The 16,860-nt window shown below is 50.2% G+C and overlaps 1 protein-coding gene across 1 annotated transcript in view; it reads right to left on the reverse strand.

Moving 5' to 3' along the window:
• Window positions 1-4,255: 4,255 nt before the first annotated feature.
• Window positions 4,256-16,860, reverse strand: part of Lzts1 (leucine zipper tumor suppressor 1) — a 54,137-nt gene continuing 41,532 nt past the window's right edge. Inside the window, exons 2-4 of the mRNA XM_021219238.2 lie at window positions 12,112-12,583; window positions 9,903-10,700; window positions 4,256-7,677 (exon numbers count right to left, since the gene is read on the reverse strand). Coding sequence (XP_021074897.1) covers window positions 7,021-7,677; window positions 9,903-10,700; window positions 12,112-12,459 — 1,803 coding nt within the window. The 5' untranslated portion in view covers window positions 12,460-12,583 and the 3' untranslated portion in view covers window positions 4,256-7,020. The remainder of the gene's footprint in view (window positions 7,678-9,902; window positions 10,701-12,111; window positions 12,584-16,860) is intronic.

Here is a 16,860-nt window from a genome sequence, read left to right on the forward strand (position 1 = left end):
TCCCCTCCCCATGCCCTAAATAAACTCTATTTCTATATCCATTGTACGCCTGGTCCCTCAGGGAGAAGGGATGCCTCAGCATGGGCCCACAGAGGCACCCCTCCCCCCCAGCCTCCACCATACTGCGCCTTCTCCAAACATACCCCTGGCCTCCTTTTCTTTTTTTATAAAACACAACACCACCTGCTGAGCTCAAGAGTTCCTGCCTGGAACAAAGAGATCCTTGGACTAGGATCTCTTGGCTGTATATTCCACTTCCTGTGAACCTGTACCCCAGGAGAGTGTCATCTTAGTGACAAGCCACACAGGCACATTGCCCCCGTTATTTTTGAAATGAGGAATTTGACTTGCCTCACCTGCTACTGATTACAAATTCTGTCATGAGCCTTCTTAGCTCTCAATTAGCTACAAACGAAGCAACTGGAGCATAACCGTGTGAGTGTGTGTGTGTGTGTGTGTGTGTGCTCAGGTTGGCATTATGTGACAGAGCTGGGTGTGGAGCTGCTCAGTGTGTGGTAGGTGAAGGTATTCACTGTCTCCTTTTGGGGACTCAGGGTCACAGGTTGCTCCACTACATACACCCCCACCTTCCCAAGCAAATTCCTCTTTGTTCTTTTCTTCTTCCACCTGTGCCCTCTCTCCCAGAGCCTTGTCCCCAACAAACCAGTCTTCTAGAATTGAAAGCAGAGGAGAAAAAAATATATACACTGCAAGGTGCTGGAGATCAGAATAGCTGTTCTCACAGGGCAGATTCAGCGATTCAGTGGGGCTTCATCGGTGATGTTAAACCAATTGGAGTAAATAGTAAACATCATGGCCAAGAAGCAAGTTGGGGAGGAAAGGGTTTATTCAGCTTACACTTCCACATTGCTGTTTATCACCAAAGGAAGTCAGGACTGGAACTCAAGCAGGCCAGGAAGCAGGAGCTGATGCAGAGGCCATGGAGGGATGTTCTTTACTGGCTTGCTTCCCCTGGCTTGCTCAGCCTGCTCTCTTATAGAACCCAAGACTACCAGCCCAGAGATGGCACCACCCACAAGGGGTCCTCCCCCTTGGTCACTAGTTGAGAAGATGCTTTACAGCTGGATCTCGTGGAGACATTTCCTCACCTGAAGCTCCTTTGTCTGTGAGAACTTTAGCTTGGATCAAGTTGACACAAAACCAGCCAGTACACCAATGAATGATTATACTAACACTCAGTGGTGTTGGTGATAACATATCACATTTAATTGTCCAACCACCCTCTGAGTCACAAAGAGGTTAAGTAACTTACATCACTGCTCAGCCGCACCAGGGGAGCCACAGGTGAAGTTAGCCAACCCAGACTCTGCAGTTAATCACGGCACCATGCTGTGGGGTTTAGAGATGAGGCCCGGATTGAAGAGCAGACTGGGCTCCTTTGGATGTTGATTAAAGAAAAATCTCTCAGGATTGGTTAAACTTCTTTTAGGGAACCTTCTCAACCTTGTGGCTGTTCGCAGAGACACATGTAAGACCCAGGGAACAGGGAGTCAGGGAAGACTGCCAAGAAGGTGGAATGTCTGATCTGATTGGTGGGAGCCATGGGAGGTTTTGAGAAGAGAAGAGGATTGATGGAAGGACTTTGGGGAGCATGCATCTGTTAGCAGACATGGGTTAATGGGCTAGAATGGGGACAGAGAGCAAGTGGAGTCAGTCATGGGGTCAAGGTGATCTGGCCTATGGCAAACCAGCCTCTCTGACCTTAAAACCCATCAGACACCTGCTGCTATCTGGGCCTTGGTTTTGTATCTACTAAAGATAGAGGGCTCTATTTCTAAGTGTTTAGGATATCTGGAATGTTCTCTGACTCCCTGATAGGCTCAGAAGAGGAAGTGGGTGAGCTTTAAGGAATGGGCTGGCCTTGCAGGATCCAGGATCTGATTGGGTAGGAAAGATGAAAGGGTGAGGGGTCGGCTGTGGCTTGCTTCCGAAGCACAAGGCAAGGCTGGTAGAACAGAGCTGTGCAGGAAGTATGGACTACACAACAGACTGGACAAACTTCTGCCTAGTGTGGCTAACGCCTCTCCAAGCAAACAATAGCAACAAGACACATGGATGAATTCCTTGAAGGCCAACTTTTTCCTGGTCAAATTATCCAAGGAAGACCGGGGTAAACCCCAGTGCTAGAGCACTTGCCTAGTGTGTGCAAGGCCTAGTGTGTGCAAGGCCTAGTGTGTGCGAGGCCCAGGGTTTCATCCCCAGTACTGATTTTGTTTTTGATTTAATTTATTTCTCTAGAAAGATGCAAAGGACCTGTGTTGACCTCAGCGTCACTGCAAGGATCACACCACATCACCAAACTCACTTTCATGCACGGAAGAAGCTTTCCAGTGGAGGTGATCGAGCTCGTTTTAGATGGAAGGCGGGTGAGGTTATAGGGTACCCAGGTGCAGATCAGGGTTGGGGTGGTGGTTGAGGGGAGGGGGGAGGGGGGAGGGGGGAAGATAGCAGCCCAGGGCCCAGCACTCAGAGGAGAACTGCAGGTTCCCTCACTAGGAAGGCATCTACTGAGGCTCTGAGCCAAGAGCCCTTAAGAAAAAAGACTGGAGGGCAGATCCAAGGTGAGATTTTCCTTTTTCTGTACCAAGGGCCTTGCCACATCCCCTTCAGACACATCACTGTCTACACAGCCAGCATGTACCACCCTGCTTATGACCCCAGGTCATAAAGCCTGTTTGCTTGTAGAATGTAAACTCCCTAAGAAGAAAGGATTCTTTCCTTAGGTTGTTTTTTTGAGACAGGGTCTCTTTTCTGTCGTCCTCTGTATAGAGCAGGCTGACCTTGAACTCCAGCCCAGAGTGCTGAGGATGGTGGCACAAACCTTTGATCCCAGTACTCAGGAAGGAAAGGCAGACAACACTTGGGCTGGGGGAAAACTTGGGGACAGCATGGCCTTCCAGAATTAACTGAGTAAAGTCATGCTGCTGAAGACGTTCAGGGAGGATCTCGGACTGCTCCACCTCCCTCCTCACACATGGTGCGCACAGACTTTAAGACAGTCGGATAAAAATATCTGCTGCAACTGTGTGCTGTCTGTGCAGCCTGGTGGAGGCTGAGCCTGGGTTGCTTGCTGTCAAAAGTGTTCTCTCTTTTTCCTCTACCCCCCTCCTTGTTTGGATCAGAATGGGATGAGGAGGTGGTGTGGGGGGACAAACTGCTCCCCACTTTGCTGTCTCTCTGCAGTGAGACAACCCTGGCAGAGTTCTGCTTTTGTATATGAAAACAAATAAATCTTTTTTAAAAAACGTAAGTGTTATGGTTCTGGGGGCTCGGGGTGCTGGCGGGGTCTCTAAAGACATAAATCCCCGATGCACGTCACGAGGGCTTATTTGCCTGGGCCCGGGTGGTTCTAGCTGGGATACTGGTGTACGTTCTTGCACAGCAGAATGAGAGGTTTCTGACGTGGCAACCCAGGGCTCCCAAGAATGTTAAAGTGGAAGCTGCCAAGACTTTTGAGCTTATGCTAAAGTTGGCAGCTTGGCTGTCCTGCCCCCAGTGAAGAGGAGGGGCCAGTCATCCTGTGTCACTTTCCTGTAGGGCCGTTATGAATAGCACAGTCCTTGCTGGGGCTAGGAAGAGACCCTGCCACCCTCCCTAACTACAGCTTTTACTGACCTTCCCTTCCCCAGAGGCATTGTTTTATACCTATAGGCCTTTAACTCTCTTTGTGCATTCCTCTCTCTTCTGTTACCATAGTGGCTATCTTCGGGGGTTTAGGATTTGAACTGAAAACAGGGAATGCCCATCAAGGTGAACTGGAGAGAGAGAGAGTGTGTGTGTGTGTGTGTGTGTGTGGTGGTGGAGGTGGGAGGGACTAGTTAGTCCCAGGCAGGCAGGACAGATGGTGGCCACACTAACAGCACTCTCACCTAGGGGCCTGGAGGAGAGACAATAGTTACTCTAGTTCCTTGCCAAAAAACCATATGCACTGGGTCGAAGGCTGGCCAGGAGGCCAGCAGCTGGTGGAGGGAGGAGGGGAGAGGCCGGGGTTAGGAAGGGGTGTGCTTTCGAAGTCACTGCCCCCTGGTCTCCTCCCTCCGGGTCAGCCCAGAGGCTGACCATGTCACAAGTAAGATCACCAGACGGGTGAAGGTAGGGTTCCCCAGGTCACAGGGCTGCCTTCCTCCAGGGGTCTAAGTGAGGAGCACCCCAGCTGGCACAAAGGGAGAGGCCACCAGGAGTTGCCTGCATATCCTAGTAGAGGAGCAGAGATTAGCTTGAAGAGACAAAAGTAACTGTGAAGACATGAGAAATGGCATTCTTTATTCATAAATAAAAACATAAAATTAGCAGAAATAGTTTACAGAACCAACAAAGAACTTCAAAAATAAAACAATGAAGCCATCAAGAGTGAAGCAAACCAGAAACAAGGAAGAGGAAATAACTGTGTACGTGATCTTCCAAACGCCAGTCCATCCGAAGCAGCCTGCCGAGGGCCAGTGCTCCAAAGGGAAAGCAGTCTCCACGGAGGGGCACTGTGGCCTCAGGTGGCATCTGAGGAGACCTCAGGTCCTAGGGAAATCTCTGGTCCAGCCTGGCTTTCCCTTGGACATCTCTCTTACCTGAGACACAGCCCAAGCTGGAGCCAGGGACGAGAGGGTCAGCAAGTGTCACTCAGAGAAGTGATGCCAACTTCCCCAAAATGTCGTCATGCTAAAGCTCAAGTGCACCTAGAGAGGACAACATCAAGCAAGGAGGCGCCCTGTTGGAGTCTGGACACTACAAGGCCCTTTCCTCCTTCAGAGAGCAGCAACACTCTGGAACCGGACACCTCTGGGAAGCAGTATGGGCCTGAGAGACGAAGCAGGGCAGGCTACTCGTCTGCCCTGACCCCGCACACCCGAGTCACTGTTCCATCTAGCCATCCAACACGGGCATGGACCACCAACAGTGAGGATGCTTTAGGACAGGAAAGGAAAGAAAGCACACGGGAAGGCAGGCAAGGATGCATCCTGGAGCTATCTTGGTATCTGCCATCTTAAAGGTTAAACAATTCCCAGGCACAGGTCTCAAAGATGACCAGGGCAGGGCTACTGGGCAGTGACGTGGGCAGAACCCCCTGTTGAGTAGAAGGCACCCTACACAGATACAGAGCACAGGCCTGCTCCAGGCCTGGTGTCTGCTTCTTCCTGGGTAAGGACTCGGATTCCATGGCTGTTCTTTCAGAGGAAGGAGTCCTTCAGTATTCGGAGAAGCAGCTACCCCCCATCTTTCTTTCCGTCTGTTGACAGTCTCAGTAGAAAGGACTCAAACAAGGCACAGACTGGTACACAACAAAGAACTGAGGCCTGGACTTTTTAAACTGGGCTGTGACCCGTGCCCAGTGAAGGGTATGGCCCTGCGTGTTCAGGGAGTCATCTTTGGCCTGCAGATTCCAGGTTTAAATGAGTATGTGACTATGGGTAATGGTAGACCAGAGATTGTGTGCCACTGAAAGTCAGTAGTAGGAGACCAACCTAACCCCAGGAACAGAAAGCAGGGACACTTCCAGAGGAGGCACCTAGCCTGCAGACCCTAGGAAGGGACAAAAGCCCATGGGAAGTCAAGGTCCCTAGGGCTGGCATCCACCAGGGACTCTTAAGGACCAGCATTAGGGAGGTAGAACACTGGTTGGTCCCTGGACTACCAAGCACACAGACCCTCCCTTACATCTTCTACATCCAGGGTCCCGCCCACTAGGCAAGCACATGGCTCAGGAATCCAGCAAGGGCTGGGTGCCCTACCAACAACAGCTGTGGTAAGGGCCAAAAATAGACTATGGAGCAGCTTGGCTGCCTGCTTGATCTGGCTTGCTTTGGAAAACACAGAATGGAAGGGGGGAGGTGAGAGAAGATAATTCCTTCAACTAAGCAACTGCACTTCCCTCTGCCCCTAGATCTGGATATCTTCAAAAGACAAGGCCAGGCACCCACAGGCTCACATGCTGCTTTCTAGACTCAATTCTTACAACACGGGGTGCCGCCACATGAAGGAAGGAGAGTGGGTGGCTTGGGATATTTATAAGGCTCTTTGTATGCACCCCATATCTCTCCTACCTGGACTGCAGCCTATTGGCACACTAGTGACCCTTCTCAGTCTATGGAGACTGAAGATTCTATAAGGGGAAGGGCTGCTGCTGACTTGGGCCACAGACAAGGGAAGCTAATGCCTAGTTCCCATGAATACTATCTAAGTGGATGGGCTATTCTGGGTCCACGCAAGAGCCCGGTGTTGGGAAAGAAAAACATTCCACATTGGCTACTGAGGAGGCTCCCCTGACACAGCTGGGAATCTATGTCTCATGTCATTTCCCTGTACCCCATCTGGGACCCCAATGCCTATGGCTTTAAAAAACAGTGGTCACTGAGGTCAAAGGAGCTATGCAGCTCATTTTAGACTCAACTCCCTCTCTGCTTTGGTTCTCTCCCTTCAACTCCCACCCAGACCTCTCAAGACCTATGAAGGTTCTGTAACGTCGGACTGTCCATCCACCCACTCCTCCCATGACTTGCTGGCTCAACTATGCGGCAACACAACCCCTCCACCTCCACAGACAGAACAGGCTGTAGTGAGGACAGGCTCCAAGGCTTCTGGTTACACATGGCTTCTTTCTGTTCCCTAAGGCACCCCAATATGCCCAGGGGATCGTAGGGGTTTAGGGATGACAGGGAAAATGTTTCTGTCCTTAGGTGGCCAGTTGGCCGGTATGGCAGTTGCTCCCTTTCCTGATGGAACGTCTTTCTCACTACTTGGAATGAGACCAAAGTTGAGAGAAACCTCAACCAGCTCCCTGAGCACGTCTCTCGGAGAGCTTGGGGTTCGCAGTTCAAGGTCTGATAAGCAGCAGGGTTAGTTATGCTGAAAAAGGCAGGAGGGGAGAAAGGCTATGTGGTGACCCCTAACCACCATCTGGCCGCAGAGGTGGCTTCTCTCAGAGGGGCTCAAAATGTCTCTTTGAGCAGGCTCAGCCCTCCCTGCTTTCTGGGTCCAGTCCCCAGCCCTCCACCCCTAGGCAGCTCCTCAGATCTCAGTGGCTATGATGTCCTCGTAGGGGATGTCAGCTCCCTCCAGGTCAATTTCAAAGGGTTCCCCTGCAACATCCCCCCGGGCCAGCTGCTGCAGGGCCTTCTCTAGACGCTGGTTGCGCTGGTACATGGCCAAGTAGCTCTGTTGCAGCTGCTTTTGGTACTGGATCACTTTCTCCTTCTCTTCTTTCCACACCAACCGCTCATGCTGGAATCCCGAGGACATCTGGTCATGGCCTTGCCTCTCCTCTTTCAGCTCAGCCCGCAGCCGATCCAGCTCCCGCTGCAGAGCAGGGATGTCCTCTGAGAAAGTCAGCCCGACCCCTGGAGGCCCCAGGGGTGCTGGATGCAGAGCAGCCTGGGCCCGCAGCTCCAGCAACTCCTGTTCTAGAAGGTTCACCTTCTCTCTCAGCAACTCTGCCTCATTCTTCTTGCGCTGCAGTTCGTTCTCACAGACCTCCAGCTCCAACCCTTTGGTGCGCAGGGCGCTCTCCAAGTCCTGTGTCTTGAGCTCCATTCCATCCAGCTTGCCCCGGGTGTCCTTCAGCTGTGATTTCAGACTGAGGATCTCGCTGGCCTTAGTGTTCACCTCTAACTGGGACTCTTTGAGCTGTTGCTTCAGAAGAGAGATCTCACCTGACTTCTGACACACCTGCCAAGGGCGGGGTGAGAAAGGGTGAGAATCGATGCCAGAAGTGATTGGCACTATCCAATCCAAGATGACATCACTATTTCCTAAAGGGTTCAGGCTGCTCCTGACAAGACGCCACAAACACAGTTCTTTTGCATGTAGACAACCTGCATGCATTTCCAAGTGCCTCCCTCATGTCCAGTTAAGGCTCCGCATGCCAAACCCAAGGTTATATGAAACCCAATAACTACCTGCTTACTCATCGACTGCTCCCAGCTCTACCAACTACCTTTAACACCAGGGATACTGGCTTGAGGGAGCAAAGGCCCAAACCTTACCCCTGCATGTATCTATCCCTGCATTCATCTCTGGGGTAGGACCATTTCACCTTGTCCTATTGTGCCCCAAAAGCTAGCCATACAACCTGGCCCACAGGCCATGTCCGGTATCCATCTGCCAAACAATGAACTGTGGTTTTCCTCCCTTCCTGGCTTCTCTACCACTTTAACACCTATTGATCATCAAAGTTGGACCAGAGTTGGGTCAGATCATTGTGTCTCTGGGGCTTTGGCACTTTGAGGCCATAAGCATTATTTGGGGGGGGGGGGTCATAATATAGTTTGGAGTGATAGTACACACCAGCCTATACATATCAAGCCAGTCTCAGATACCTCCTCCCAGTTCTGACTAAAAAAGAACTGAAATGGCTCACAGGGCAAACACATTTGTCTCCATCCTTGATGAATTCCCTCCCTGAGACCCACATGGTGGAAAGAAAGAACCAACTTTGAAAAGTTGACATTTGACCTTCACATTTGGGCTGTAGTATGTACATGTCCCTCCCCCCCAAAATAATAATGTGAACTTCTGGCCTATATTCTTATAGTTGAATCTTAGCATCTATATTTTATATGTATAAGATGCTAGCCAAATCACTTAACCAGCTATCATAGCTAATCGGTGTGTCAGTTTCCTTAATTATAAACTGAAAAACGATAACATTCTTACATCACAATATGATTATAAGGGTTAGATGGAAGAACATAGCATTTTCTAAAGTCTCTGTAAATTATAAAAATATTTCTGTCATTCTTTATTACCCTTTCTTTATAATCGTCATCGTCGTCATCATCATCATCGTAGTTGTCATCGTTGTTGTTGCTGCTGTTGTTCTAAGTATACTGACTAAGCCAAGGTGGGAATGAGACCATGGCAATATCCAGCTCAGTTCCAGACTGGATCATAAAGATGAGTGACAAAGGCCCACACTTAGGACTTATCTCCGAGATGCACAAAAGGTTCCTTTCTTCACCTTTCTTGTGACTACTTGTCACTTCACAGGAGGGGAGGACAGGAAGCTCTGAGCAGTCAGGGCGATGGTGCTGATAGTGAGCCACCCCATCTAGACCTGATGCTAACCCATACCAATAGAACTGTCATCTTTCCTTACAGAGATGTCTCTGGAGTGAATGACAGCCCAAATGTACACATACTCTCCCTGCCTCCTGGGCCACGGGAGTGTGTGTGTGTGTGTGTGTGTGTGTGTACACACGTGCGCCATTCAGGGATGCTCTCCTACAAGCAGGAAACATGTGGGGACCCTGACTGCTCTCCAGCTAGGCCAGACTCACATGAGTCATTCCAAAGTGACTGGAGAGCTAATGGAGTGCTTCTCTAGCAAATGTGAGGCCCTAGCTATCAAACAAAACCGAACAGCAAAACCTGTCCCCAGAATGTGACCAGGTGTTTGTCCTTTTTCTTCCTGCCCTGTGTTTAAATCTCAGATGACCAAGCAGACTTTGCACTTACACCGAGAAAAGAAGGGTAATGCCATCACTGAGCCCTTCCACTAAGGCCAAGGTTAGGACTCTTCTCCCCCAAAGCACCAATAGGCCTAATCCTTCCCTCGGGTCCTCAACCCGACAAGCACGGGTGTGTCCATAAGTGAGGTCAGCTCTTAGGCAGCCTGGCCGAGCTTCCGTTGTCTGGGCTTTGGCTTTCCCACCAAAGACTAGGCTACTATGTCCAATGACTGACGGCCGTGAGGATGATATGACGGAATGAGGGGGAAACACAGAGCTGACTCACAGCATCCCCAAGCTACTTCACTCAGGGGTCCCTTCCTTGGTCATAAAGCTGTCTCTAGCTGCACTGGCCTGAGCACTCAGTGTTGATTCTGCTCTGCCAGCATGGACGTGGCGGGTGTCAGCAAAGCCCTGGCAGGACCTTACCTGCCACTGTCTTACCTCCCATTGGGTCTCCTCCAGTGCAGGGGCGAAGTTGGTTTTCTCCCGCTCGTAGGATCTCAGCTTGGTCTCCAGCAGGTCCTGCTCCTTCATTAGGCTCTCTAGCTCCTGCCTTAGCTGCCGTTTCTCCTGCTGCAACTGCAACACCTGCAGCTGGAGCACCTGCTGTGTGCGCTGGCTCTTCTGCGAGGGTGGCTTCAGCTTGTTCTTCGGTTCCAGGCACTCCAGTTCGTCTCTAGTCCGCCGCGGCCGCTCCTCGAAGGTCTGGCCAGAGGCCAGCTCCTTCTCGTCGAAACTGCGCTGTAGCTTCTGTAGTGCTGTCTCCCTCTGCAGCAGCTTCTGTTCCAGCTCCTGGATGGTGCGCTCATCCGTGGAGAGTGGGGAGCGCACACAGGAGGAGCCCTTATCTACCTTGCCTGGGTGAGCCAGCTTGCTGCCCCCATCAGAGAACGACAGGGCCTTCAGGCTCATCATATTACTGTCCTGAAGGATGATGCCTTGTGTGATGTTGTGAGCTGAACCCCCAAAACGGCTGGTAGGCCCCACCGGGGTGACCAGAGGATCCAGCTGGTAGCTGCTGGTGGTGCTATGCGTGGGCAGGCTAGACATGGAGTTCCGGCCTGAGTCAGACAGTGCCCCGGAGCACAGGCCTGGCTTCAGCTCCTGCTCCTTGGGCTTATCTGGAGCCATGGGATGAAGTTGGTGGCTGGTACTCTCAGGTGAAGAGTGGAGGATGGCTCCTGACCGTGGCAGCACAGGCTTGAAGGCAGTGGGCCTTACTGCCCCCTTGTCTGAACTCTGGAGAAGCAAAGGACCACACAGACCTGAGTGCCTCTTGCACACTCACCTTACTTTCTCTCACTGTGAGTGCATGTGTGCAACCCTCATGAGCCTACCTGAGTTTGGAGCCCAAGGGAAACCGTTTGGGTGATAGAAAACCATGTCAGATGCTCTGGACTGAGTATAGAACACCACTCTTGTGTACATGTGAGTATGGGTGTATATACATGTGTGTATACACACATGCCACAGAATACACACGGAGATAAGAACAACTTACAGGAGTCCTCTCCTTCCACCATGTGGAAGTTGGGTTGTCCAGCTTTTGGGCTTGGTGGCAAGCCCTCAGCTGCTGAGCTATTTCACCTACCTCTGGCCACCATTCTTAAGAAACCCCCTGGGGGAGCTAGCAGCAGCGGTTAAGAGCATTACCTGCTCTCCTAGAGGACCTAAATGCTATTCTCCACACTCACGCGGTGGCACACAACCATTTTGTAACGCCAGTTCCAGGGGATCTCTTTTAGCCTCTGTGGGTACCAGGCACATACATGGTATACATATGTACATGCAGGCAAAAACTCACACTCATAAAATAAAAATAAACAAATCTTTTTAAGAAAGAGGAGAAGGGCCGGGCATGGTGGCGCACGCCTTTGATCCCAGCACTTGGGAGGCAGAGGCAGGCGGATTTCTGTTATGATCACTGTTATTAAAGATCTCATTATGTCTGTGCAAATATTTCAGAATCTGATAGACAGCAACCCTGAGACCTCTGGCATTCCCCGTTCCCAAGCATTTCAGGTAAGTGGTGTTAAACCTGTGCTTCAAAGCCACTGGCTCTGCCACAGCGTGAGCCTGGAGACTGAGCGGGTGAATCGTTTCCAATGTGCAGAAGTAGTGAGGCTTGAGAGGCCTGAACTGTTGGCGGGAGCTCTTTGTGGGCATCCTTCCTCATGTCATAAGAACAAAATCCCTTCTCTAGCCAAGGGAACTGGAAACCACAGGTAGGGCACAAGTGAGAATGCTTACTTCCATAAGGCCCTAGAGAGCACCCTCATCATCTTCCAGTCCAGTCTTCCGGGTGATAACAGAGCCTCTCTTCTTCCGTGGCCTGTGAACTTGCTGCCTGCCGTTTGGCCTACCTGAACCACGCAGGTTATGTCCCAGTAGAGCTCAGAAAGGCTTGAATTTCCCCTCTGCCCTTTGCTGCAGGGAAAACCTGAGATTTCTGGTTTGGGGACAGACTTTTGATTTCTGCAGTGAGGCCAAATACTTCAGCTCTCACCAGTGCTGATTGGGCCTCGTGGAGATCAAGACACTCAGATCAAGGCATGGGGGGGAGGGGGGCGCTCATCCCTACCGCCTCTCATCCTGCTGTAAATCCTCTCCCCTCTTCTACCCAAACACCCGGTCAAGGAAGCTCACTTACCATTTCCAGTTGATTAGCGAAGGGCATGAGCTTTGGTGGGGTGGCTGGATCAAAATCGACTCCGGTCTGACCCCCCATGTCCCCACTGGACAGGGCTGTGTAGTCTGGGCGATGGGAGCCTCGGGCCTTCTGGCTGACTTTGATGTAGAAGAAGTCTTCGCTTTTTCCCATTTTGGAGCTGGACTTGCCGCGGGGGCCTGAGTCCTGGGAGAAGCCAAACCTCAGCAGCCCATCTGAGTACCGATTGAGTTTCTTGAGGTGGGAGGACTTGCGCAGCTTGTACTGTGAAGCACGGCAGTGCTTGCTGTGGAAACTGTGGCCTGAGATCAGGCTGCTGACACTGCCCATGGTGACACGGAACCAAGGGCCTTCAGGGTACAAGAGGGGCCTGGAGCAGCAAGATGTAGTCCTGGCTCAGCCAGGGGACTGTGGTCAGAGCAAAAGCCTCTCGGGGCCTGGGAGAGCCATGGACCTGTGGGGAGACACAGAGAGGCCATTGGTCTAGGCACCATGCTGTCACTATGACGACTGCAGGAGTGCTGTGCCGAACACGAAACCTGGATTGTAACGAGGTATACGTCAGAGGCTAGCTCTGCCTCGTCTATGAGTCTATTATCATTCTTATGATATCAGCAGGTCAGGGTGAGACACTGGGTCTGTATTGGGTATACAGTGGAAACTAGAGTATTGCATATGATTGTGGGACCCATTCATAGTGTCATATGGATAGACAGTCCATACCCAATCTACAGGACCCATTTTAAGTACTATGTCAAGGAGAAGTCAGGATGCTTATGTAGGGAGCTTGAGCAGGGTGGACACAGTTCTGTACGCCCAGAAAGTACCAGAGTTGAGACGCACCCCTCAGTATTCACAAATTAGAAACACAATCTCCAATGTCATATGGTTATGGTCTTTGGGAATGTGATTTGAATTCACTAGGATTCGAGGAAATCTTGATGCAGGAGCCTAATGATGGCCTTGGTGGCTCTGTAAGAGGAAGGAACTCCAGGTGTGCTAGCACAGGGCTATAATCCCAGCACTTGGAGGACAGAGAGTTCAGGGCTAGGTGCGTGTCAAATTAAAGACTGGCAAAAGCTAGGCTACGTCATAGTAAGAACCTGCCTTCTTGGAAAAGGAGAAAGGGAATAGAGAGGGAGAGGGGAGGCAGGAGGAACAGGAACAGGAGCAGGAAAGAGACACAATTAGACCCCTGCTCTATCTGGAATGTGCTTCCCTGTACATCTTGGGGGGGGCACACTCAAAAAACACCCCTCTTGACAGCAAGAAAGTCTTGACCAATGTGAATACCCTACCCTTCTTGAACTTCTTAGGCCTCAGATTGTGAGCTGAATACACCTATATTCTTCACATACTATCCTGTCTATGGTCCTCCGTCATAGCAACAGTAATGTCAGAATTGCACTACACGAGAAGCAGTCCACGGGAATCCGAGAATTACTTTTAAGAAGCTACGGGTACAAAAGGCCTGAGTGCTTGCGGCAGAGTGTGTTCTCTGGGACCAGCTGGGACATCATCCTGGAGGCAGGAGAGCCACGGGGTTGGCAGAGTCGGCAGGAGAAGCAGCAGCAGGCAGAGAGCCTGCAGGTTGGTGCCAGGGAGCAGGAAGCCTGGGCAACTGCAAGGATTTTCACTTGACTGAGACGAAAGGAGGAGTGTCGAGGATGTACGGAAGGGGCGACTTCCTCGCCTGTGCTGTGGAAAGCCACGATGGCCGCAGGGTAAGCAGGCTGCTGAGGGCTCAGCTGTTGAGTGACTAATTCATTTGGGCTGGGAGTATCAGAGAAAACTGTATTAGATGTACTTCGAAGGCTGGTCTGATAAGATTTGCTAATGGATTTGGTAAAGTGAGTGAGAGGAAGAGAAGTCAAGAAGGGTTCTGGTGGCTCTGGGAGGCCGGAGGATGCAGCTCACTGATGATGTGACTGCCGTGGCAACAGAGATGATACTCTGGGAGACACTGAAACAAAAGATCCCAATAATTAAAATTTCCCTGGGACTCAGTAGTGAGGCAGAGAGATTAACTTATTGGAGCACTCTGCACAAGAGACCGAGCCCATGATGGACAGGACCACTCCTTTTATCAAGACTGCTTAATTATGTATACCCCTAGCCCTCTAGTCAAACCTCAAACCAGTTACTCTGAAGACAGACTTGGAAAAGGAGTGTCACCCACTCCTCATTCATTCCTCCTCTCAGCATGTCCACACTAAGTAAGCCTCCTTTCTCAGATTGCTTCCACCAGTGCCTGTCTCTTTAATTGGTATACTGAGGATGGATGAGGAGGGAGCCTAGCTTACTGGGACTGCCAGAGTCCGGGCTTTTATTCCTAGCAAGCACAAGGACCTGGGTTCTATCCCTAGCATGCATGTGTGTGCAACACACACACACACACACACACACACACACACACGCACATGCACATTAAAAAAAAAAAAAACAAAGAGAAAGAGAAAGAAAAAGCAAATAAATAACTTCAAGAATTAGACATTTTTTAAATGTTAGTGTTTTTATGGAGCAGCCAGAAGCAAGGACTTGTCACTCACTGAAAACAAGAAGATCACAAGGTGAGCTGAGCTGAAGAACAAAGGTTTGGGTTAAGACTCTAAGTTTAGGCAACTCACTGGGCACCTGGGCTTGATGGAGTTGGCTGTGTAGGCTTCGAGGAGGCACTGTGAGGGAGCGAGCTTCAGATTTACAGGCAAAGGATGCTACTCTGTAGAGATAGCTGATAAAGCAGTCTGAGGATGAGTCAGGGAGCAAGCTCAGGAGGCAGGTAGCTGAGAGACAGAGCAAGAAAATCAATAGCGAGGAAAGAAACTCATTCATCCAGAAGCTGATGGTGGCCGGGTCGGTAGGTCGCTGCTTAAGTTTGCAAGTGAGAATTAGTCAATAGATGTGGTCACCTCAGGCAGGTGTCATCGACAAGAGTGCTTTGGATGGAGTGGTGGGAATAAAGGCTTGGTGGGAGAGAGCTGGAGGGAAGAAAAGGGAAGGAGTAATCGTGGCCTTGAACTCTGAAAAGGACATATCGAGTTGGTTTGCGATCCTTAGTTATGCCACTGCTAGCCATAAATTGGGAAGTAAACTATTTAATGACCTCACTGCAACTTTGCATAGTAACTAAAAAAAAAATTATAAGTAATAAGAATCTCTCTTTGTAATCAATGCTTCAAATAGCAGCCCAGAGAGCTTGGCCAGTCAGCTCACAACTGAACAACGGAGGGCCAGAACCTTAGGTCTGCATGCCACCACCTGATAGGTAAACACAGATGCGCTACCACATGCAGTTGCGATGCAGAGATGTTCGGCTCACTACACCAGTGACCAGGGTTAATTTCTGGGGTTGAGAAAGAATCTAAGGGAGAAAGCGAGCACCAGATCCCCCAGCCACACCTGCAATTCCTTAATGTACACAGACCAAGACGGTTCCAGGCGCTCGGGGTGGCAGCCTGGGTGACTCGCTGTGCACAAGTTTTGTGCTGCGTGCTCAGAACTGGAAGAAGACAAAGAACACTGGGAGTGAGGGAGATTGATGGATGAAGGACAAAGGACAAATGACAACCTTTTGTCCCAAGGACAGCAGCCCTGCCCCCTTGCCCCATACATTCTGCACAGGTCTTAACACTCAGGGAGCTGTCAAGTTCAAGGTTACTCTAGGATTCACTTGAAAGCAAGCTTATTTCTCTCTAAGTGTCTAGACTTGTTCTACCATCAACTCAGAGAGCATTCTGGCAAATGTGGTTGTAATTCACTCCCATCAGACTTGCTGCCTCTCTCCCCTTCAAGGACAGGGCAAAGAGGCATGCTCCAAAGCCCTCGAAACAATTCTTCACTGGCCAAGGGGAAAAGCAAGGGCCACAAAGATCTTAAGAGACTTTGAACGGGGGGGGGGGGGGAGAAGAGGAAAAAAAGCCTCTCTAAATGCAGTAGGGTAGCCGAGACCGTGTGAGCTCTTAGGAACTTCACAGATGAGTACCTGTTAGCAGCAGAAATCATCCTCCTCCAGCCCCAGCCGGCACTGAGTCTCACTACACCAGTACAGGAAACAGCCTAGATGACCAAAGCCCTCACTCTGACCCTTAGGTAAGGACAGGGCTGAGATACCTCGGGAGACTGAGACAAGAGAATAATTAGTTGGGACCAGCCTGGCCTACATAGCAAGGCCCTGACTTAGGAAAATAAAAAGAGTTAGGGGTCACCAAATATTTGGATGGGGAAGACCCTAGTTGGGATCAGGGTACTATGTCTTAAGTTGGCTGATCTGGCGCCTGGCAATCTACTATGCCCTCTTCATTCTTGTGTTTTATTCTTATTTAAGTATAGTTTTTGTGGCAATCTACTATGACCTCTTCATTCTTGTGTTTTATTCTTATTTAAGTATAGTTTTTGTTTTTTGTTTAAAAAAGCAGAAACTCTTACAAAATTAACCCAAGGGAGTGGAAAGGCTAAGAAAGGACCTAATTGAGTTCCCAGAACCTACAATATGGCTCATAGCAATCTGTAACTCTAGTTCTGGGGGAACCAACACCTTCTTCTTAACCCCTAAGAGCACCAGGGAATCCAAAGTATACACACACACACACACACACACACACACACACACACACACACACACACACAGAGAGAGAGAGAGGGAGAGAGAGAAGTCACTCATTCATGGGAAATAAATCTTGTGTTGTTTGTTTTATTTTTTTATTTCTTTTCTGAGACAGGGTTTCTCTGTGC

Source organism: Mus pahari, chromosome 19 (assembly GCF_900095145.1).
Source record: "Mus pahari chromosome 19, PAHARI_EIJ_v1.1, whole genome shotgun sequence".
In the NCBI taxonomy this organism is placed as follows: domain Eukaryota; kingdom Metazoa; phylum Chordata; class Mammalia; order Rodentia; family Muridae; genus Mus; species Mus pahari.